Source organism: Lepus europaeus, unplaced genomic scaffold (assembly GCF_033115175.1).
Source record: "Lepus europaeus isolate LE1 unplaced genomic scaffold, mLepTim1.pri SCAFFOLD_37, whole genome shotgun sequence".
NCBI lineage: Eukaryota > Metazoa > Chordata > Mammalia > Lagomorpha > Leporidae > Lepus > Lepus europaeus.
Genome location: NW_026909243.1, coordinates 2,647,630 through 2,672,548, shown reverse-complemented (window position 1 = coordinate 2,672,548; position 24,919 = coordinate 2,647,630). Strand labels below are relative to the sequence as shown.

At 36.9% G+C, this 24,919-nt stretch overlaps 1 protein-coding gene across 1 annotated transcript; it reads right to left on the bottom strand.

The window, feature by feature from the left end:
- Positions 1-15,092: 15,092 nt before the first annotated feature.
- LOC133754992 (syntenin-1-like) lies at positions 15,093-16,402 on the bottom strand. Its single transcript, XM_062185320.1, has one exon. The coding sequence runs from the start codon at positions 16,378-16,380 to the stop codon at positions 15,484-15,486; it is 897 nt and encodes a 298-aa protein (XP_062041304.1). The 5' UTR covers positions 16,381-16,402; the 3' UTR covers positions 15,093-15,483.
- Positions 16,403-24,919: the final 8,517 nt, after the last annotated feature.

Sequence of the window (24,919 nt, the reverse complement as noted above, 5' to 3'; positions counted from 1 at the left end):
GTATGCAATGGACCGTGAAAATCACAGTAAAAATAGTTTTGTAGAAAAGCAAAGTCTTTTCGTTAGGAAAGTGCATAAAATGTCAACCATACAAAAAGAAATATCATGTTTGGTTGCTGCAGTTCCTCTAGCTTTCTCCCTAGAAAATACGAATATGTAGAGCTGGTGTTCCCATGATGAACCAATTAGTGTTTCTACGGTACAATAGTAAATATTGCCTGATAAAAACCTTCAAAAAATAAGTCCCTCGATAATATCCGGAAAACACAAACACAGAGGCTTTCATAGTATTTCGGATTGAGTGAGCCAATACACAACCGGATATTTCTGGTTTCATCCAGTCATATCCGGAGAAAGTGGTGTGGAATTTGTATGTAATGGACCGAGAAAATCACAGTAAAAATGGTTTTGGAGAAAAGCAAAGACTTTACGTTAGGCAAGTGCATAAAATGTCATCTAGATAAACAGAAATATCATGTTTGTTTGCCGCAGTTCCTCCAGCTTTCTCCATATAAAATACGAATGTGTAGAGCTGGGTTCTCCATGTGGAACTAATTACTGTATCCAAGCTCAAAATAAAATGTTCCCCGATAAAAAACATTCAAAACAATAAAGTCCGTTGATAATATCCAGAAAACACAAACACAGAGGCTGTAGCAATATCTGGGATTGAGTTAGCCAAAACAAAACCGGATATTTCCGGTTTCATCCAGTCATATCCGGACTTCTGCTGGGGAATTCGTATGCAATGGACCGAGAAAATCACAGTAAATAATGTTTTGGAAAAAACCAAAGTCTTTTCTTTAGGCAAGTGTATAAAATGTCATTTATACAAACAGAAATATCACGTTTGTTTGCCGCAGTTCCTCCAGTTTTCTCCCTAGAAAATATGAATGTGTAGAGCTGGTGTCCCCATGATGAACCAATTAGTGTTTCCAAGCTCAAAATAAAATGTTCCCCGATAAAAACATTCAAAACAATAAAGTCCATCGTTAATATCCAGGAAACACAAACACAGAGGCTGTAGCAATATCTGGGATTGAGTTACCCAAAACACAACCGGATATTTCCAGTTTCATCCAGTCATATACGGACAAACTGATGTGGAAGTCGTATGCAATGGACGGAGAAAATCACAGTAAAAATGATTTTGGAGAAAAAAAAAGCCTTTTCGTTATGAAAGTGCATAAAATGTCATCTATACAAACAGAAATATCATGTGTGTTTGCCGCAGTTCCTCTAGCTTTCTCGGTATAAAATACGAATGTGTAGAGCTGGTGTCTCCATGTGGAACCAATTACTGTATCCAAGCTCAAAATAAAATGTTCCCTGATAAAAATCATTCAAAACAATAAGTGCCTGGGTAATATCCAGAAAACACAAACACAGAGGCTGTAGCAATATCTGGGATTGAGTTAACCAAAACAAATCCGGATATTTCCGGTTTCATCCAGTCAAATCTGGAAAAAGTCGTGAGGAATTCGTATGCAATGGACCGTGAAAATCACAGTAAAAATAGTTTTGTAGAAAAGCAAAGTCTTTTCGTTAGGAAAGTGCATAAAATGTCATCTATACAAACAGAAATATCATGTGTGTTTGCCGCAGTTCCTCTAGCTTTCTCGGTATAAAATATGAATGTGTAGAGCTGGTGTCTCCATGTGGAATCAATTACTGTATCCAAACTCAAAATAAAATGTTCCCTGATAAAAATCATTCAAAACAATAAGTGCCTGGGTAATATCCAGAAAACACAAACACAGAGGCTGTAGCAATATCTGGGATTGAGTTAACCAAAACAAATCCGGATATTTCCGGTTTCATCCAGTCAAATCTGGAAAAAGTCGTGAGGAATTCGTATGCAATGGACCGTGAAAATCACAGTAAAAATAGTTTTGTAGAAAAGCAAAGTCTTTTCGTTAGGAAAGTGCATAAAATGTCAACCATACAAAAAGAAATATCATGTTTGGTTGCTGCAGTTCCTCTAGCTTTCTCCTAGAATATACGAATATGTAGAGCTGGTGTTCCCATGATGAACCAATTAGTGTTTCTACGGTACAATATTAAATATTGCCTGATAAAATCCTTCAAAAAATAAGTTCCTCGATAATATCTGGAAAACACAAACACAGAGGCTTTCATAGTATTTCGGATTGAGTTAGCCAATACACAACTGGATATTTCTGGTTTCATCCAGTCATATCTGGAGAAAGGTGTGTGGAATTCGTATGCAATGGACCGAGAAAATCACAGTAAAAATGGTTTTGGAGAAAAACAAAGTCTTTACCTTAGGCAAGTGCATAAAATGTCATCTAGACAAACAGAAATATCATGTTTGTTTACCACAGTTCCTCCAGCTTTCTCCATAGAAAATACGAATGTGTAGAGCTGGTGTCCCCATGATGAACCAATTACTGTTTCTACGGTACAAAACTAAATGTTCCCCGATAAAAAACATTCAAACAATAAAGTCTGTGGATAATATCACGAATACACAAACACAGAGGAGGTAACAATATCTGGCACTGAGTTAGCCAAAACAAAATCGGATGTTTCTGGTTTCATCCAGTCATATCCAGACAAACTGGTGTGGAATTCGTATGCAATGGACTGAGAAAATCACTGTACAAATGGTTTTGGAGGAAATGAACGTCTTTTCGTTAGGCAAGTGCATAAAATGTCATCTATACAAACAGTAATATCATGTCTGTTTGCCGCAGTTCGTCTAGTTTTCTACCTAGAAAATAATAATACGTAGAATTAGTGTTTCCATGTGGAACCAAACACTGTATCCAAGCTCAAAATAAAATATTCCCAAATAAAAAAACATTCAAAATAATAAAGTCCATCGAGAATATCCAGAAAACCCAAACACAGAGGCGGTAATAACATCTGGGATTGTGTTAGCTAAAACACAACCGGATATTTGTGGTTTCATCCAGTCATATCTGGACAAACTGGTGTGGAATTCATATGCAATGGACAGAGAAAATCAGAGTACAAATGATTTTGGAGAAAAGCAAAGTCTTTTGGTTAGGCAAGTGCATAAAATGTCATCTATAAAAACAGAAATATCACGTTTGTTTGCCGCAGTTCCTCTAGCTTTCTCCCTAGAAAATACGAATGTGAAGACCTGGTGTCCCCATGATGAACCAATTAGTGTTTCCAAGATCAAAATAAAATGCTCCCTGATAAAAACATTCAAAACAATGAAGTCCAATGATAATATCCAGAAAACACAAACACAGAGGTTTTCACAATATTTCGGTTTGAGTTAGCCAAAACACAACCAGATATTTCCGGTTTCATCCAGTCATATCCGGACAAAGTGGTTTGGAATTCGTATGCAATGGACTGAGAAAATAGCATTATAAATGCTTTTGGAGAAAACCATAGTCTTTTCGTTAGTCAAGTGCATAAAATGTCATCTATATAATCAGAAATATCATGATTGTTGCCGCAGTTCCTCTAGCTTTCTAACTAGAAAACAATAATACGTGGAGCTGGTGTCTCCATGTGGAACCAATTAGTGTTTCCAAGCACAACATTAAATGTTCCCTGACAAAAACATTCAAAACAATAAAGTACATGTATAATATCGGGAATACACAAACACAGAGGCTGTAGCAATATCTGGGATTGAGTTTGCCAAAACAAAACTGGATATTTCCGGTTTCATCCAGTCATATCCGGACAAAGTCTTTTGGAATTCATAAGCAAAGGACTGAGAAAAGCACAGTAAAAATGGTTTTGGAGAGAAGCAAAGTCTTTTCGTTAGGCAAGTGCATAAAATGTCATCGATACAAACAGAAATATCATGTTTCTTTGTTGCAGATCCTCTAGCTTTCGCACTACAAAATACAAATGTGTAGAGCTGGTGTATTGATGTGGAACCAATTACTGTATCCAAGCTCAAAATAAAATGTTCCCTGATAAAAAACATTCAAAGCAAAAAATCTGTGGATAATATCCAGAAAACACAAACACAGAGGCTGTAGCAATATCTGGGATTGAGTTAGCCAAAACACACCTGGATATTTCCAGTTTCATCCAGTCATTTCCGGACATACTGGTGTGGAATTCGTATCCAATGGACTGAGAAAAGAATAGTAAAAATGGTTTTGGAGAAAAGCAAAGTGTTTTCGTTATGCAATTGCATAAAATGTCATCGATACAACCGGAAATATCATTTAGGTTTGCTGCAGTTCCTCTAGCTTTCTCCCTAGAAAATATGAATATGTAGAGCTCGTGTCTCCATTTGGAACCACTTAGTGATTCCAAGCACAAATTAAATGTTCCCTGATAAAAAATCATTCAAAATAATAAAGTCTGTGGATAATATCAGGAATACAGAAACACAGATGCTGTAGCAGTATCTGGGATTGAGTTAGCCAAAACAAAACAGGATATTTCCGGTTTCATCCAGTCATATCCAGTAAACTGGTGTGGAATTCGTATAAAATGGACCGAGAAAATCACAGTAAAAATGGTTTTGGGAAAAGCAAAATCTTTTTGTTAGGCAAGTGCATAAAATGTCATCAATAGAAAATGAAATATCATGTTTGTTTGCCGCAGTTCCTCTAGCTTTCTCCCTAGAAAATTCGAATGTGTAAAGCTGTTGTTCCCATGATGAGCCAATTAGTGTTTCCCAGCACAAAAGTAAATGTTCCCTGATAAAAACATTCACAACAATAAAGTCCATCGGTAATATCCAGAAAACACAAACAAGAGGCTTTCACAATATTTCAGATTGAGTTAGCCAAAAAACAACCGGATATTTCTGGTTTCATCCAGTCATATCCGGACAAAGCTGTGTGTAATTTGTATGCAATGGACCGAGAAAATCACAGTAGGAATGGTTTTGGAGAAAAGCAAATTCTTTTCGTTAGGCAAGTGCATAAAATGTCATCTATACAAACAGAAATATCATGTTTGTTTTTGGCAGTTCCTCTAGCTTTCTCCCTGAAAATACGAATGTGTAGAGCTGGTGTCTCCATGTGGAACAAAATAGTGTTTCCAAGCACAAAATTAAATGTTCCCTCAATAAAAACATTGAAAAAATATAGTCCGTGGATAATATCAGGAATACACAAACACGGAGGCTGTAGCAATATTTTGGATTGAGTTAGACAAAAAAAAAAAGAAAAAAAAAACAGACATTTCTGGTTTCATCAAGTCATATCCAGAAAAAGTGGTGTGGAAATCGTATGCAATGGACCAAGAAAATCACAGTAAAATAGTTTTGGAAAGAAGCAAAGTCTTTTCATTAGGCGAGTAGATAAAATATCATCGATACAAACAGGAATTTCATGTTTGATTGCAGCAGTTCCTCTAGCTTTCTCCCTAGAAAATACCAATGTGTAGAGCTGGTGTCTCCATGTGGAACCAATTAGTGTTTCTATGGTAGAAAATTAAATGTTCCCTGAAAAAATTATTGAAAAAAATAAAGTCCTTGAATAATATCAGGAATACACAAACACAGAGGCTGTAGCAATATTTTGGATTGAGTTAGCCAAAACACTACCAGGTATTTCGGGCTTCATCGAGTCACATCCGGTCATAGTGGTGTGAAATTTGTATGCAATGGACTGAGAAAATCACAGTAAAAGTGGTTTTGGAGAACAGCAAAGTCTTTTCGTTAGGGAAGTGCATAAAATGTCATCGATACAAACAGAAATATCATGTTTGTTTGCCACAGTTCCTCTAGCTTTCTACGTAGAAAATACGAATGTGTAGAGCTCGTGTCTCCATGTGGAAACAATTAGTGTTTTGCAGCACAAAATTAAATGTTCCCTGATAAAAAACATTCAAAACAATAAAGTCTGCGGATAATATCCAGAAAACACAAACACAGAAGCTGCAGCAATATCTGGGATTGAGTTAGCCAAAAGAGAACCGGATATTTCCGGTTTCATCCAGTCATATCCGGACAAACTGGTCTGGAATTCATATGCAATGGACCATGAAAATCACAGTAAAAATGGTTTTGGAGAAAAGAAAAGTCTTTTTGTTAGGCAAGTGAATAAAATGTCAACCATACAAACAGAAATATCATGTTTGTTTGCCGCAGTTCCTCTAGCTTTCTCCCATGAAAATATGCATATGTAGAGCTTGTGTCTCCATGTGGAACCAACTACTGTATCCAAGATCAAAATAAAAAATTCCCTGATAAAAAACATTCAAAACAGTAAAGTCCGTGTATAATATCAGGAATACCAAACACAGAGGCTGTAGCAATACCTGGGATTGAGTTAGCCAAAAAAAACCGGATATTTCCGGTTTCATCAAGTCATATCCGAACAAACTGGTGTGGAATTCGTATGCAATGGAACGAGTAAATCACATTTAAAATGGTTTTGGAGAAAAACAATGTCTTTTCGTTTGGTAAGTACATAAAATGTCATCGATGCAAACAGAAATATCATGTTTGTTTGCTGCAGTTCCTCTAGCTTTCTCCAAAGAAAATACGAATGTGTAGAGCTGGTGTACCCACGATGAACCAATTACCTTTTCCAAGCAAAAAAGTAAATGTTCCCTGATAAAAACATTCCAAACAATAAAGTCCATCGATAATATCCAGAAAACACAAACAAGAGGCTTTCACAATATTTTGGATTCAGTTAGCCAAAAGGCAACTGGATATTTCAGGTTACATCCAGTCATATCCGGAAAAATTTGTGTGAAATTCATATGCAATGGACCGAGAAAATCACAGTAGAAATGGTTTTGGAGAAAAGCAAATTCTTTTCAATAGCCAAGAGCATAAAATGTCATCTATACAAACAGAAATATCATGTTTGTTTCCCGCAGTTCCTCTAGCATTCTCCCTAGAAAATACGAATGTGTAGAGCTGGTGTCTCCATGTGGAAACAATTAGTGTTTGGCAGCACAAAATCAAATGTTCCCTGATAAAAACATTCAAAACAATAAAGTCTGTGGAAAATATCAGGAATAAACAAACACAGAGGCTGTAGCAATATCTGGGATTGAGTTAGCCAAAACACAACCGGATATTTTTGGTTTCACCCAGTCATATCCTGACAAAGTGTTTTGGAATTCGTACGCAATTGACCGAGAAAATCAGAGGAAAAACGGTTTTGGAGAAAAGCAAAGTCTTTTCGTTAGGCTAGTGAATAAAATGTCATCTATACAAACAGAAATATCATGTATGTTTGCCGCAGTTCCTCTAGCTTTCTCCCTAGAAAATACAAACATTTAGAGCTGGTGTCCCCATGATGATCCAATTAGTGTTTCAATGGAACAAAATTAAATATTCCCTATAAAAACATTCAAAACAATAAACTCCATTGATAATATCCAGAAAACACAAACACAGAGGCTGTAGCAATATTTCGGTTTGAGTTAGCCAAAGCAAAACAGGATATTTCTGCTTACATCCAGTCATATTCGGATAAACTGGTGTATAATTCGTATGCAATGGACCAAAAAAATCACAGTACAAATGTTTTTGGAGAACAGCAAAGTCTTCGTTAGGCAAGTACATAAAATGTCATCTATACAAACAGAAATATCATGCTTGTTTGCCGCTTTTCTTCTAGCTTTCTCCCTAGAAAATTCAAATATTTAGAGCTGGTGTCTCCATGTGGAACCAATTAGAGTTTCGCAGCACAAAATTAAATCTTCCCTGATAAAAAATATTCAAAACAATAAAGTCTGTGGATAATATCAGGAACACACAAACACAGAGTCTATAGCAAAATCTGGGATTGAGTTAGCCAAAAGACAAACAAATATTTCTGGTTTCATCGAGTGATATCCGGAAAAAGTGGTGTGAAATTCATATGCAATGGGCAGAGAAAATCACAGTAAAAATGGTTTTGGAGAAAAGCAAAGTCTTTTCTTTTTTTTTTAACTTTTATTTAATGAATATAAATTTCCAGTGTACAGCTTATGGATTACAATGGCTTCCCCTTCCCATAGTTTCCCTCCCACCCGCAACCCTCCCCTCTCCCACTCCCTCTCCCTTTCCATTCACATCAAGATTCATTTTCAATTCTATTTATATACAGAAGATCAATTTAGTATAAATACTTCAACAGTTTGCACCCACATAGTAACACAAAGTGAACCATACTGTTTGAGTACTAGTTATAGCATTAAATCAAAATGTACAGTACATTAAGGACAGAGATCCCCCATCAGGAGCAAGCGCACAGTGGCTCTTGTTGTTGACCCAACCAATTGACACTCTAGTTTATGGCGCCAGTAACCACCCTAGGCTGTTGTCATGAGTTGCCAAGGCTATGGAAGCCTTCCAAGTTCCCCGACTCTGATCATATTTAGACAAGGTCATAAAAGACAGGTTGAGGATAGTAACCAATGATCCTAAGAGTGGCCTTAACCAGGTCTGAACAATTATACAGCATTAAGTGGGGAAGAGGACCATCAGTACACACAGGTTGGGAGTAGAGCCATTGGTGGTAGAGTAGAGGTTATGATTACAAAGGAATGAGGCCCAAGTGGACTAGACAGGGTCTAGAACAAAGGACAGAGTCATTATTAGAGGAGCTAAGAAAGGTGCTGTCTAAGCTACAAGTAATTTTTCTGATTGAGAGGCAAATAGAACCTGATAGAAGGGGCTTGATAATAATCTGTTGGGCTTTAGGCCTTGTAAGTTAAGAGGCCCAGACCTATCTATCTCTTCACATGGGGTATATCCTAAGGGAGGTGTGAACCTCCTAGGGGAAGGCACTCTGTTGACTTTCATTACTTAGCTGGCCTGGGAGGAGAGCTGCCCAGGTAAAGGCAGGGGGCATCTCTAACAAGAAATTTACAGTTCTGCCTGCAATGTTGCTGACCCTACTTGGCTGTCCCCTCAACTGCAGTGGTCACTTTGGAAGTTGGGCTGAGTGAAGGGCTTTTCAGCTTGGAGCCAATAAGATCTGTGGCTCTGACCTGGGCATCCTTCGATTCCAGGCCAGGTCCATTTCCAGTGATCCAACTCTTGGCAGAGCTGCCAGGGCTCTTCACAAGCTGACTTCTGCTGAAGCCCAGGCTTACCACATTGAAAGCCACTGCAGTGGACTGGCCTGTTGGGTCTCCTTGAGGGCAGATCACTGTACAGATCAGCCATTAATAGGCCTGCCACCCATTGCTTCTGATGCCTAGCTTTCTTTTCCTCAATCCACAATAGCTAAGACCTGGAACCAACCCAAATGCCCATCAACAGTAGACTGGATAAAGAAATTATGGGACATGTACTCCTTAGAATACTATACAGCAGTAAGAAACAACGAAACCCAGTCATTTGCAACAAGATGGAGCAATCTGGAAAACATCATGCTGAGTGAATTAAGCCAGTCCCAAAGAGACAAATATCATTTGTTTTCCCTGATCGGTGACAACTGAGCGCCAAAGGGGAAACCTGTTAAGTGAAATGGACACTATAAGCAACAATGAACTGATCAGCTCCTGTCCTGACTTTAGATGTACAATGTAATACTTTATCCTTTTTAGTATTTGTTGTTGTTGTTGTGGTTCTAGTACTATTGGTTGAACTCAGTAATTAACACACAATTATTCTTAGGTGTTTAAATTTTAACTGAAAAGTGATCCCTGTTAAATCTAAGAGTGGAAAAAGAGAGGGAGGAGATGAAGAGCTATGGGTTATTTAACTATGTGCTTATTTTCAAAGACTTGAATAATCACCTTGTAACAATGATCAGATTTGGTCTATGTTATGTCATGATTTTAAGGAATCTTATTTCAACCAGGTATTTTGGATTTTGATATTGGTCTATTATGCTATGTTATATGTGTGTACATATTGTATGTCCACATGGGGAAATTTTATTAAGAGTTTTATTTTAAATGGCTTATAGATAAGATTGTCCATAAATTTAAGCTGCTAAAATCAATCAAAGATACATTTTAATTTGTATGACCTGAATCTGTGTATCATATGTTTTAAACTTGTTGGTAGAAAGAAACTAAAAACATTTTATATGGTTGTGCTTAAGTTTACTGGTTAAACAAACTACACCATGTTAGATATTTAAGACGTGTTTTCAAATACATGATTCTTAAAATTTATAGAAGGCATTGGACCTTCCGGTAAATGTTTTCTTACGTTCTTATCTAAGGGTTGAAACGGTTTGCTAAGTATTCATGTAATATTGCTATTGTCAGCAAGTGATCTAGGACTTGCTCCCTCATTTCTCTATTCTAAGCCCAACTTGTTCTTTCACTTCTCTATTCTCTTCAAGGTAGGGAACTAATTCTATTATGAAGGAATCTGTAGGATGCACAATTTAATCTTTAGACCTCATAAGAGATGGCTAACATTTTTCTGTAATAGCATAGCCAAAATAAGAACTTAAATAATAATCTCATAGCTAGATTCACATCGCCATTATCGAAGAATACAGTAAGTAAAAAAAAAAACCCTCCCTTTCAGACCAAAGGGAAAGAAAGTTTTAAAGTGAGAATATAATTTTCCTCATGGGCATTGTCTACCTTAGAAAAACTACTACAGAACATGCCTGTGACTATAGACTTGTAGTTCAGGCCACCAAAGATTAGAGATGGGACACGGGCACTCCCTTGACTTGCATCGTCTGGTCTGCTTTAACACAAACCAGGAGGAAAAGCAAAGTCTTTTCGTTAGGTAAGTGCATAAAATGTATCTATACAAACAGAAATATCATGTATGTTTGCCGCAGTTCCTCTAGCTTTGTCCCTAGAAAATACGAAAGTGTAGAGTTGGTGTTCCGATTATGAACCAATTAGTGTTTCCAAGCACAAAACTAAATGTTCCCTGAAAAAAAAACATTGAGAATAATAAAGTCTGTGGATAATATCAGGAATACACAAACACAGAGGCTGTATCAATATTTCGGATTGAGTTAGCGAAAACACAACCAGATATTTCTGGTTTCATCCAGTCATATTCAGACAAAGTGGTTTGGAATTCGTATGCAATGGACCGAGAAAATCACAGTAAAATTGGTTTTGGAGAAAAGCAAAGTCTTTTCATTAGGCAAGTAGATAAAATGTCATCTATACAAACAGAAATATCATGTTTGTTTGCCACACTTCCTCTAGCTTTCTACGTAGAAAATACGAATGTGTAGAGCTGGTGTCTCCATTTTAAACCAATTAGAGTTGCCAAGCACAAAATTAAACATTCCCTAATAAAAATATTCAAAACAATAAAGTCTGTGGGTAAAATCAGGAATACACAAACACAGAGGCAGTAACAATATCTGGGATTGAGTTAGCCAAAATACAACCGGATATTTATGGTTTCATCCAGTCATATCCGGACAAACTGGTGTGGAATTCATATGCAATGGACCAAGAAAATCACTGTAAAAATGGTTTTGAAGAAAGGAAAGTCTTTTCATTAGGCAAGTGCATAAAATGTCATCTATACAAACAGAAATATCATGTTTGTTTGCCGCAGTTCCTCTAGCTTTCGCCCTAGAAAATACGAATGTGCAGAGCTGGTGTCTCCATGTGGAACCAATTAGTGTTTCCAAGCACAAAATTAAATGTTCCCTGAAAAAAAAAAACGTTGAAAAATATAAAGTCCGTGGATAATATTAGGAATACACAAACACAGAGGCCGTAGCAATATTTCGGATTGAGATAGCCAAAACACAACCGGATATTTCTGGTTTCATCCAGTCATATCCGGACAAAGTGGTGTGGAATTCGTATGCAATGGACTGAGATAATCACTGTAAAAATGGTTTTGAAGAAAGAAAGTCTTTTCATTTGGCAAGTGCATAAAATGTCATCTATACAAACAGAAATATCATGTTTGTTTGTCGCAGTTCTTCTAGCTCTGTCCCTAGAAAATACGAATGTGTAGAGCTGGTGTATCCATGTGGAACCAAATAGTATTCCAAGCACAAAATTAAATGTTCCCTGATAAAAAAAACATTCAAAACGATAAAGTCCATTGATAATATCCGGAAAACCCAAACACAGAGTCTCTAGCAATATCTGGGACTGAGTTAGCCAAAACAAAACGGGATATTTCCGGTTTCATCCAGTCATATCCGGTAAAATGGTGTGGAATTCGTATGCAATGGCGCGAGAAAATTACAGTACAAATTGTTTTGGAGAAAAGCAAAGTCTTTTCATTGGGCAAATAGACAAAAAAATAATCGATACAAATAGAAATATCATGTTTGTTTGCCGCAGTTCCTGTAGCTTTCTCCCTGGAAAATACAAATATGTAGAGCTGGTGTCTCCATGTGGAACCAATTAGTATTTCCAAGCAGAAAATTAAATGCTCCCTGATTAAAAACATTCAAAAAAATAAAGTCCGTGGATAATATCAGGAATACAGAAACACAGAGATTTTCACAATATTTTGGATTGAGTTAGCCAAAACACAACCGGATATTTCTGGTTTCAGCCAGTCATAACCGCACAAACTTGTGTGGAATTCCTATGCAGTGTACCGAGAAAATCACAGTAAAAATTGTTTTGGAGAAAAGCAAAGTCTTTAAGTTAGGCAAGTGCGTAAAATGTCATCTACACAAACAGAAATATCATGTTTGTTTGCCACAGTTCCTCTAGCTTTCTCCCTAGAAAATAAGAATATGTAGAGCTGGTGTCCCCATTTGGAAACAATTAGTGGTTCGCAGCACAAAATTAAATGTTCCCTGATAAAAATCATTCAAAACAATAAAGTCCATTGATAATATCAGGAATAAACAAACACAGAGGCTGTAGCCATATCTGGGATTGAGTTAGCCAACACAAAACCGGATATTTCCGGTTTCATCCAGTCATATCCGGGCAAACTGGTGTGGAATTCATATGCAATGGACCGAGAAAATCACACTAAAAATAGTTTTGGAGAAAAGCAAAGTCTTTTCTTTAGGCAACTGCATAAAATGTCATCGATACAAACAGAAATATCATGTTTGTTTGCCACAGTTCCTCTAGCTTTCTCCCTAGAAAATATGAATGTATAGAGCTGGTGTCCCCATGATGAACCAATTAGTGTTTCTAGGGTACAAAATAAATGTTCCCTGATAAAAATATTCAAAACTATAAAGTCCATCGAGAATATCCAGAAAACACAAACAAAGAGGCTTTCCCAATATTTCGGATTGAGTTAGGCAAAAGACAACCGGATATTTCTGGTTTCATCCAGTCATATCCGGGCAAAGTGGTTTGGAATTCGTATGCAATGGAACCAGAAAATCAGAGTAAAAATGGTTTTGTAGAAAAGCAAAGTTTTTTCATTAGGCAAGTGGATAAAAAGTCATCTATACAAACAGAAATATCATTTTGGTTTGTCCCAGTTCCTCTAGCTTTCTCCCTGGAAAATATGAATATGTAGAGCTGGTGTCTGCATGTGGAAAAAATTACTATATCCAAGCTCAAAATAAAATGTTCCCCAATAAAAAACATTCAAAACAATAATATCTGTGGATAATATCCAGAAAAAACAAATACAGAGGCTGTAGCAATATCTGGGATTAAGTTAGCCAAAACACAACCAGATATTTCTGGTTTCATCCAGTCATATCCGGACAAAGTGGTGTGGGATTCATATGCAATGGACCGAGAAAATCACAGTACAAATGGTTTTGGAGAAAAGCAAAGTCTTTTCGTTACACAAGTGGATAAAATGTCATCTAGACAAACAGAAATATCATGTTGGTTTGTTGCAGTTACTCTAGCTTTCTCTGTAGAAAATACGAATGTGTAGAGCTGGTGTGCCCATGATGAACCCATTAGTGTTTCAACGGTACAAAATTAAATGTTCCCTGATAAAAACATTCATAACAAAAAAGTCCATCGATAATATCCAGAAAACACAAATACAGAGGCTGTCGCAATATGTGGGATAGAGTTAGCCAAAGAAAACCCGGATTATTCAGGTTTCATGCAGTCATATCCTGACAAAGTGCTGTGGAATTCGTATGCCATGGACCGTGACCATCACATTAAAAATGGTTTTGGAGAAAAGAAAAGTTTTTTCGTTAGGCAAGTGCATAAAATGACATCTACAGAAACAGAAATATCATGATGGTTTGACACAGTTTCTCCAGCTTTCTCCCTAGAAAATACGAATGTGTAGAGCTGGTGTCCCCATGATGAACCAATTAGTATTTCAACGGTACAAATTGAAATGTTCCCTGATAAAAAATTCAAAACCATAAAGTCCATCGATAATATCCAGAAAACACAAACACAGAATTTTTAACAATATTCGGATTGAGTTAGCCAAAACACAACCGGATATTTCTGGTTTCATCCAGTCATATCCGGACAAACTGGTGTGGAATTCATATGCAATGGACTGAGAAAATCACAGTAAAAATGGTTTTGGAGAAAAGCAAAGTCTTTTCGTTAGGAAACTGCATAAAATGTCATCTATACAAACAGAAATATCATGTTTGTTTTCTGCACTTCCTTTTTTTTCACTTTATACATGTTTAATTAGGATAGGCATAAACCAAAACAGAAAAAAAAAGATAAAGTGTCACTGTCACTTTGTTTGCAGGCGAGTCAGGAAATGGAACAAATTACCTGGAAAACCTTTTTTCCCAAAATAGGTCGGTTACATAATTTTAACATTCAGATGCCAAAATTAGTATTATTCTACTTAATCTACTAATGAAAAGAGGAATCAAAAGTTCATCCTGTTTAGTATAAGAAATTTTACATTAAATATATAGCGCTTTGTTTCTCAGGAAGCAGTACTGGCAACTTGGAGAAGATATTTCTGTTATGTGATGACTAGAAAATGTCAAATACAACCAAGCAGCTATGCTATAGCTCAGAAAGCACTATTAACCTCTTTTGGGCTAGTGCACATTTCAGTTTAATACAGAACTACATCTTGAGTTTTAGGAAGGCAGCAATAATTATATTTTGGCTTTTGTTCTAGAGCTTAGCATAGTTAAGGCGACAGTTGAAGCATATTAGTGAAGGTAGTTAAAATTTAATGACAATCATCATAATCTCTTATAACCTACATAAACTGTATAATGCTTACATGGAATGAAACCAGCATTACCTAATTGGTGTTTACATACATACAGAGGGAGAAAAAAACCTACCAAAGGCAATCACTCTAAATGTACTACCATGTACTTGTTAAAAATGCAAATATACCATAGAACTAAAATGACGTGAAGAGCACTACTCATTACCTAGAAGAAAGGTAACTGGTTCTCATACAAAGCTAAGCTGGCATCAATCACCCTCGTCACAATGGCTTAGAAAAGCATCAGGTTTCCAGTAGAGAAACTATTCTAGGAAAGTCAGTCAATCTTGTGAAAGTTTCACAGCTGTAAAACCAGGCTAAGACTACAACGACCGTGAAATCTGAGGAGATCAGATGAACCAGTAGATTCCCAGCCATAACGTGAGACGGGAAGGTCCTCATGCAGCATATGCTCCCTGGCTCCGGGAAAGCTTCGTGTGCATAATACAGAAGTAGTTGAGAAAGGAAACTGGAGACGCTCAGCTGTTTCCATTGTGTCCTAACTGTTAAACTTCAGGGATGGTGTGATCCATCAGGCTTTTCATAATGCTTGGCGCCATCCGTTTAATAATATGTTCAAAGATAAAAGCAGGCATGATTGTGACGGTAACTACAGTCCCAGATGTTGATAGTATGTCTGCAATTTGAGAGTCCTTCCATCCAATGACGTTCTGGCCGTTGATCTCACAGATGTTATATTCCGTGAGAAGACCGTTTCTGGCTGCAGAACTATCTTTCACTATGGATGTTACTTTCCCATTTTTAAAGATAAAGCCAACGTTTCCAGTACTGTCCTTATGCATAGTAATTGTCCGCTCAAAAGGCCTGTCACGAATGGTCATTGTGATCTTCTCTCCAAAAGCCTGTTTGAGCACCTTGTGAGCTTTATCAGAGCTCCAGCCTGCACAGTTTTCACCATTGATCTGGAGTACCTGGTCGCCAAATCTCAAACCAACCAATGAGGCTGGAGAATTTGCCTGGACTAGCTGAACAAATATACCATTATCTATTGATTTAAGCCTGAGTCCAATTTTTCCATCTTGATCCTTACATAAAATGACTTCACGAATCCCTTGTTTAATTTCTGCTCTGCGAAGCCCAACATCATTTCCAGTTACAGGAGCCACCATATAGTTCATACTGGAAGGTCTTGCTACCAACTGCCCCTGAAGTGGCGCTCCAGAGACCATCACCAGATTTGCATGTATTTCTTCTTCATTTAAACTCAGGCCCATGTATTGAGAAAGTTCCGGATACAGTTTAGGATAAAGATTTCCATCTTGAGAGATGGGAGCAGAAGCTTCTGACAAAATTGCTGGGTTGGCAGGGTTTGCAGAAAAAGCAGTCTGAGCCTGAATTACTTTGTCTACCTTCAAGTCTTCAAGAGATGGATAGAGAGACATTTTTCCTGATTTATCTAGACCACAAGGAATCGCTCGCCGCTTCCGCCGCCTGGATTACAGCTAGCGACTTCCGAGACCAGAGAAAAGGAGAGCAGCGCGCGCACGAGGACCGCCCACCAGGCGTGTCAAAGCACCACCGCCCCTGTGTTTTCCTCACTTCCTCTAGCTTTCTCGCTAGAAAATACGAATGTGTGGAGCTGGTGCCTCCATGTGGAAGCTGTTAGTGTTTCCAAGCACAAAATTAAATGTTCCCTTATAAAAAAATTCAAAACAATAAAGTTTGTCAATAATATCCAGAAAACACAAACACAGAGGCTGTCGTAATATGTGGATTGAGTTAGCCAAAACACAACCGGATATTTCTGGTTTCATCGAGTCATATCCATACAAAGTGGTGTGGAATTCATATACAATGGACAAAAACAATCACAGTAAAAATTGTTTTGAAGAAAAGCAAAGTCTTTCTGTTAGGCAAGTGTATAAAATGTCATCTATACAAACAGAAATATCATGTTTGTTTCCTGTAGTTCCTTGAGCTTTCTCCCTACAAAATACAAATGTGTAGAGCTGTTGTCTCCATGTGGAGTCAATTAGTGTTTCCCAGCACAAAATTAAATGTTCCTTGATAATAAACATTCAATAAAATAAAGCCCGTCGATAATATCCAGAAAACACAAACACAGTGGCTCTCGCAAATTGTGGGATTGAGATAGCCAAAACACAACCGGATATTTCTGGTTTCATCCAGTCATATCTGGACAAAGTGGTGTGGAATTTGTATACAATACACACAGACAATCACAGTAAAAATGGTTTTGGAGAAAAGCAAAGTCTTTTCATAAGGCAAGTGCATAAAATGTCACCTACACAAACAGAAATATCATGTTTGTTTGCCGCAGTTCCTCTAGCTTTCTCCCAAGAAAATACGAATATATAGAGCTGGTGTATCCATGTGGAACCAAACAGTGTTTCCAAGCACAAAATTCAATGTTCCCTGATAAAAAACATTTAAATCAATAAAGTCCATGGATAATATCCAGAAAACACAAACACACAGGCTGTCGCAAAATGTGGGATTGAGGTAGGCAAAACACAACCTGATATTTCTGGTTTCATCTAGTCATATATGGACAAAGTGGTGTGGAATTCGTATGCAATGGACCAAGAAAACCATAGTAAAAATGGTTTTGGAAAAAAGCAAAGTCTTTTCGTTAGCAAAGTGAATCAAATGCCATGTACACAAACAGAAATATCATGTTTGTTTGACCCAGTTCCCCTAGATTTTCCCTAGAAAATACGAATGCTTACAGCTGGAGTCTCCATGTGGAAACAATTAGTGTTTCCCAGCATAAAAATAATGTTCCAGATAAAAAAAAAACATTCAATACAATAAAGTCCATCGATGATATCCAGAAAACACAAACAGAATACTTTCACAATATCTGGATAGAGTTAGCCAAAATACAACCGGATATTTCTGGTTTCATCCACTCATATCCCAACAATGTCATGTGGAATTTGTATGCAATGGACCGAGATAATCACAGGAAAATTGGTTTTGGAGAAAAGCAAAGTCTTTTCATTAGGCAAGTGCATAAAATGTCATTTATAAAAACAGAAATACCATGTTTGTTTGCCGCTATTTCTCTAGCTTTCTAACTAGAAAATACAAATGTGTGGAGTTTGTGTCTCCATGTTGAACTAATTACTGTTTCCCAGCACAAAATTAAATGTTCCCTGATAAAAAACACTCAAAACAATAAAGTCCCTCTATAATATCCAGAAATGACAAAAACAGAGGCTTTCACAATATTTCAGATTGAGTTAGCCAAAACACAACTGGATATTTCTGGTTTCATCCAGTCATATCCAAGCAAAGTGGTGTGGAATTCGTATGCAATGGACCGAAAAAATCACAGCACAAATATTTTTGGAGAAAAGCAAAGTATTTTCTTTAGGCAAGTGCATAAAATGTCAACTATACAATCAGAAATATCATGTTTGTTTGCCGCAGATCCTCTAGCTTTCTCCCTAGAAAATACTAATGTATAGAGCTGGTGTCTGCATGTGGAACCAACTATTGTTTCCCAGCAGAAAATTGAATGCTCACTGATTAAAAACATTCCAAACAATAAATTCCATCGATAATACCCCGAAAACACAAACACAGAGACTTTCGCAATATCTCAAATTGAGTTAGGAAAACACAACCGGATATTTCTGGTTTCATCCAGTCATATCCGGACAAAGTGGTGTGAATTCGTATAAAATGGACATAGACTATCACAGGAAAAATGGTTTTGGAGAAAAGCAAAGTCATTTCCTTAGACAAGTGCATAAAAAGCCATCTATACAAACAGAAATACCATGTTTGTTTGCCGCAGTTGCTCTAGGTTTATCCCTAAAAAATACGAATGAGTAGAGCTGGTGTCTCCATGTGGAACCAATTTCTGTTTCCCAGCACTAAATTAAATATTTCCCGAAAAAAACATTCAAAACAATAAAGTCCATCGATAATATCCGGAAAACACAAACACAGAGCTGTCTCAATATCTGGGATGGAGTTAGCCAAAACACAAACGAATCTTTCTGGTTTCATCCAGTCATATCTGGACAAAGTTGTGTGGCATTCGTATGTAAGGACTGAGAAAATCACAGTAAAATGATTTTGGAGAAAAGGAAAAATTTTGGCCTTAGGCAAGTGCATAAATTTTCAGGTATACAAACAGAAATAACATGTTTCTTTGCTTCATATCCTCTAGCTTTCTCCATAGCAAATACGAATGTGTAGATCTGGTGTCTACACATGGAACCAATTAGTGTTTCCAAGCACAAATATAAATGTTCCATTATAAAATACATTCAAATCCATAAAGTCCGTTCATAATATCCGGAATACACAAAGAAAGAGGCTGTAGCTATATGTGGGATGGAGTTACCAAAAACACATCTGGATATTTCTGATTTCATCCAGTCTTATCCGGGCAAAGGGGTGTGGCATTTGTATGCAATGGAGCAAGAAAATAAAAATATAAATGGTTTTGGAGAAAAGCAAAGTCTTTCCTTAGGCATGTGCATAAAATATCATCTATACAAAGAGAAATATCATGTTTGTTTGCCACAGTTCCTCCAGCTTTCTCCCTAGAAAATACGAATGTGTAGAGGTGGTGTCTGCATTTGAAACCATTTTATTTTTCCAAGCACAAAATTAATTTTTCCCTGATAAAAAAACATTCAAAACAATAAAGTCCATGGATAACATCCAGAAAACAGAAACACAGAGGCTGTCACAATATCTACGATTGAGTTAGCAAAAACACAACCAGATATTTCTGGTTTCATCCAGTCATATCTGGACAAAGTGGTGTGGAATTCGTATGCAATGGACACAGACAATCACAGGAAAAATGGTTTTGGAGAAAAGCAAAGTGTTTTCGTTAGGCAATTGCATAAAATGTCATCTGTACAAACAGAAATATGATGTTTGTTTGCAGCAGTTCCTCTAATTTTCTCCCTAGAAAATATGAATGTGTAGAGCTAATGTCTACATGTGGAACCAATTAGTGTGTCCCAGCACTAAATTAAATGTTCCCTGATGAAAAACATTCTAAACAAGACAGTATGTCGATAATATCCGGAAAACAAAAACAGAGAGGCTCTCACAAATCTGGGATTGAGTTAGCCAAAACAAAACTGGATATTTCTGGTTTCATCCAGTCATATCCGGACTAAGTGTTGGGCAATTCGTAGGAAATGGACCGGGAAAATCACAGTAAAATGGTTTTGGAGAAAAGCAAAATCTTTTCGTTAGGCAAGTGTCATCTATAGAAACAGATATACCATGTTTGTTTGCTGCAGTTCCTCTGGATTTCTCCCTAGAAAATACGAATGTGTAGAGCTGGTGTCTCCATGTAGAACCAATTAGTGTTTCTATGGTACAAAATTAAATGTTAACTAATAAAAACATTCAAAACAATAAAGTCCATTGATAATATCCAGAAAACACAAAACAGAGGCTGTAGCGATATCTGGAATTCAGTTAGCCAAAATACAACCGGATATTTCTGGTTTCATAAAGTCATACCGGGAAAAACTGGTGTGGAATTTGTGTGCAATGGACTGAGAAAATCACAGTAAAAATGGTTTTGGAGAAAAGTAATGTCTTTTCATTAAGCAAGTGCATAAAATGTCATCTATTCAAACAGAAATATCATGTTTGTTTGCCGCAGTTCCTCTAGCTTCCATCCCAGAAAATACGAAAGTGCAGAGCTGGTGTCTCCATGTGGAATCAGATAGTGTTTCCCAGCACAAAATTAAATGTTCCCTGATAAAAACATTCAAAACAATAAAGTCCATTGGTAATATCCAGAAAACACAAACGCAGAGGATGCAGCAATATCTGGGATTGAGTTTTCCAAAACACAATCGGATATTTGTGGTATCAATCAGGCATATCCGGACAAAGTGGTGTGGAATTCATATACAATAGATCGAGAAATCACAGTACAAATGGTTTTGGAGAAAAGCAAAGTCTTTTCCTTCGACAAGTGCATAAAATGTCAACTATACAAACAGAAATGCAATGTTTTTTTGTCACAGTTCCTCCAGCTTTCTCCCTAGAAAAGACGAATATGTAGAGCTGGTGTCTCCATGTGGAACCAATTAGTATTTCACAGCACAAAATTAAATGTTCCTTGATAAAACATTCTAAATAATAAAGTAGGTCAATAATTTCCAGAGAACACAAACACAAAGGCTGTCACAATATCTACGATTGAGTTAACCAAAACACAACCGGATATTTCTGGTTTCAGCCAGTCATATCTGGACAAAGTGGTGTGGAATTCGTATGTAATGGAGCGAGAAAATCACAGTAAAAATGGTTTTGGAGAAAAGCAAAGTCTATTCGTTAGGCAAGTGCATAAAATGTCATCAATACAAACAGAAATGTCATGTTTTTTTGAAGCAGTTCCTCTAGCTTACACTCTAGAAAATATGAATGTGTAGAGCTGGTGTCTCCATGTGGAGTCAACAAGTGTTTCTACGGTACAAAATTAAATATACCCTGAAAAAAACATTCAAAACTGTAAAGTCCATCGATAATATCCAGAAAACACAAACACAGATGCTTTCAAAAATTTCGGATTGAGTTAGCCGAAACACAACCAGATATTTCCGGTTTCATCCAGTCATATCCGGACAAAGTGGTGTGGTATTCGTATGCAATGGACTGAGAACATCACAGTAAAAATGGTTTTGGAGAAAAGCAAAGTCTTTTCGTTAGGCAAGTGCATAAAATGTCATCAATACAAACAGAAATGTCATGTTTGTTTGCTGCAGTTCCTCTAGCTTTCTCACTAGAAAATATGAATGTGTAAATCCGGTGTCTCCATGTGGAACCAATTAGTGTTTCTATGGTACAAATTTAAAGTTTCCCTGATAAAAACATTCAAAACAATAAAGTCCATCGTTAATATCCAGAAAACACAAACACAGAAGCTGTAGCCATAACTGGGATTGAGTTATCCAAAACACAACCGGATATTTCTGGTTTCATTCAAGCATATCCGGACAAAGTGGTGTGGAATTCATATACAATGGATCGAGAAATCACAGTAAAAATGGTTTTGGTGAAAAGCAAAGTCTTTTCCTTCGGCAAGTGCATAAAATGTCAACTATACAAACAGAAATATCATGTTTGTTTGCCGCAGTTCCTCTAGCTTTCTCCCTAGAAAAGACGAATATATAGAGCTGGTGTCTCCATCTGGAGTCACAGAGTGTTTCCCACCACAAAATTAAATGTTCCCTGATAAAAACATTCTAAACAATAAAGTAGGTCAATAATTTCCGGAGAACACAAACACAAAGGCTGTAGCAATATCTGGGATTGAGTTAGCCAAAACACAACTGGAATTTCTGGTTACAGCCAGTCATATCTGGACAAAGTGGTGTGGAATTCGTATGCAATGGATCAAGAAAATCACAGTAAAAATGGTTTGGGAGAAAAGCAAAGTCTTTTCGTTAGGCAAGTGCATAAAATGTCATCAATACAAACAGAAATGTCATGTTTGTTTGACGCAGTTCCTCCAGCTTTCTCCCTAGAAAATACGAATGGTTAGAGCTGTTGTGTCCATGTGGAGTCAATTAGTGTTTCTGTGGTACAAAATCAAATATTCCCTGATAAAATCATTCAAAACAATAAAGTCCATCGATAATAGCCAGAAAACACATACACAGATGCTTTCAATAATTTCAGATTGAGTTAGTCGAAACACAGCCGGATATTTCTGGTTTCATCCAGGCATATCCGGACAAAGTGTTGTGGAATTCATATGCAATGGACCGCAAAATCACAGTAAAAATTGTTTTGGTGAAAAGCAGAGACTTTTCTTTAGGCCAGTGCATAAAATGTGATCGATACAAACAGAAATATCATGTTTGTTTGCTGCAGTTCCTCTGGCTTTCTCCGTAGAAAATATGAATATGTAGAGCTGGTGTCTCCCAGTGGAACCAATTACTGTTTCCCAGCACAAAATTAAATGTTAACTGATAAAAAATATTCAAAAGATAAATCCTTGGATAATATTCGAAAACAGAAACACAGAGCATGTAGCAATATCTGGGATTGAGTTAGCCAAAACACAACCAGATATTTCTAGCTTCATCCAGTCATATCCGGACAAAGTGGGGTGGAATTCGTATGCAATGGACCGAGAGAATCGTAGTAAAAATGGTATGGAGAAAAGCAAAGTCTTTTCGTTAGGCAAGTGAATAAAATGTCATGAATACAAACAGAAATGTCATGTTTGTTTGCCGCAGTTCCTCTAGCTTTCTCCCTAGAAAATACGAATGTGTAGAGCTGGTGTCTCCATGTGGAATCAACTAGTGTTTCTAAGCACAAAATTAAATGTTTCCTGATAAAAAACATTCAAAACCATAATGCCCATCGATAACATCCGGAAATCACAAACACAGAGGCTGCAGCAATATCTGGGATTGAGTTAGCCAAAACAAAACCGGATATTTCTTGTTTCATCCAGTCATATCCGGACAAATTGTTTTGGAATTCGTATGTAATGCACCGAGAAAATCACAGTAAAAATTGCTTTGGAGAAAACAAAGACACTTCATTAGGCAAGTGCTTAAAATGTCATCTGTACAAACAGAAATATCATGTTTGTTTACCAGAGTTCCTCTAGCTTTCTCCCTAGAAAATACGAATGTGTAGAGCTGGTGTCTCCATGTGGAGTCTACTAGTGTTTCCCAGCACAAAACTAAATGTTAACTGATTAAAAACATTCAAAACAATAAAGTCAATCGATAATATCCAGAAAACACAAACACAGAGGCTGTAGCAATATCTGGGATTGCGTTAGCCAAAACACAACCGGATATTTCCGGTGTCATCCAATCATCTCGGGACAAAGTGGTGTGGAATTCATATGCAATGGAACGAGAAAATCACAGTAAAAATTGTTTTAGAGAAAAGCAAGTCTTTTCCTTTGGCCAGTGCATAAAATGCCATGTATACCAACAGAAATGTGATCTTTGTTTGCTGCAGAACCTCTGGCTTTCTCCCTAGAAAATACGAATGTGTAGAGCTGGTGTCTCTATGTGGAGTCAACTAGAGTTTCCCAGCACAAAACTAAATGTTCTCTGATAAAAAACATTCAAAATAATAAAGTCCGTCGATAATATCTGGAAAACATTAACACAGAGCCTGTAGCAATATCTGGAATATAGTTAGCCAAAACACAACCGGATATTTCGGGTTAAATCCAAGCATATCTGGACAAAGTGGTGTGGAATGCAAAGGACCAAGAGAATCACAGTAAAAATGGTTTTGGAATAAAGCAAAGTCTTGGAGTTTGGCAAGTGCATGAAATGTCATCTATACAAACAGAAATATTATGTTTGTTTTCCGCATTTCCTCCAGCTTTCTCCATAGAAAATACGAATGTGTAGAGCTGGTATCTCCAGGTAGAACCAATTAGTCTTTCCCAGCAAATAATTTTATGTTCCCTGTTAAAAAAACAGTCAAAACAATAAAGTACATCGATAATATCCAGAAAACACAAACACAGAGGCTTTCAGAATATTTCAGATGGAGTTAGCCAAAACACAACCGGATATATCTCGTTAATCCAGTCATATCCGGAAAAAGTTTTGTGGAATTCGTATGCAATGGACTGATAAAATAAGAGTAAAAATGGTTTTGGAGAAAAGCAATGTCTTTTCGTGAAGGATGTGCATAAATTGTCATCTATTCAAACAGAAATGTCATGATTTTTTGCCGCAGTTCATCTAGCTTTCTCCCTAGAAAATATGAATGTGTAGAGCTGGTGTCTCCATGTGGAACCAATTAGTGTTTCTACGGTACAAAATTAAATGTTCCCTAATGAAAACATTCAAAACAATAAAGCCCATTGATAATATCCGGAAAACACAAACACAGATGCTTTCAATAATTTCGGATTGAGTTAGCCAAAACACAACCGGATATTTCTGGTTTCATGCAGTCATATCCGGACAAAGTGGT

Coding starts and splice junctions, on each gene's coding strand:
- LOC133754992 (XM_062185320.1), bottom strand. CDS start 16,380: ATGTCTCTCTATCCATCTCTTGAAGACTTGAAGGTAGACAAAGTAATT.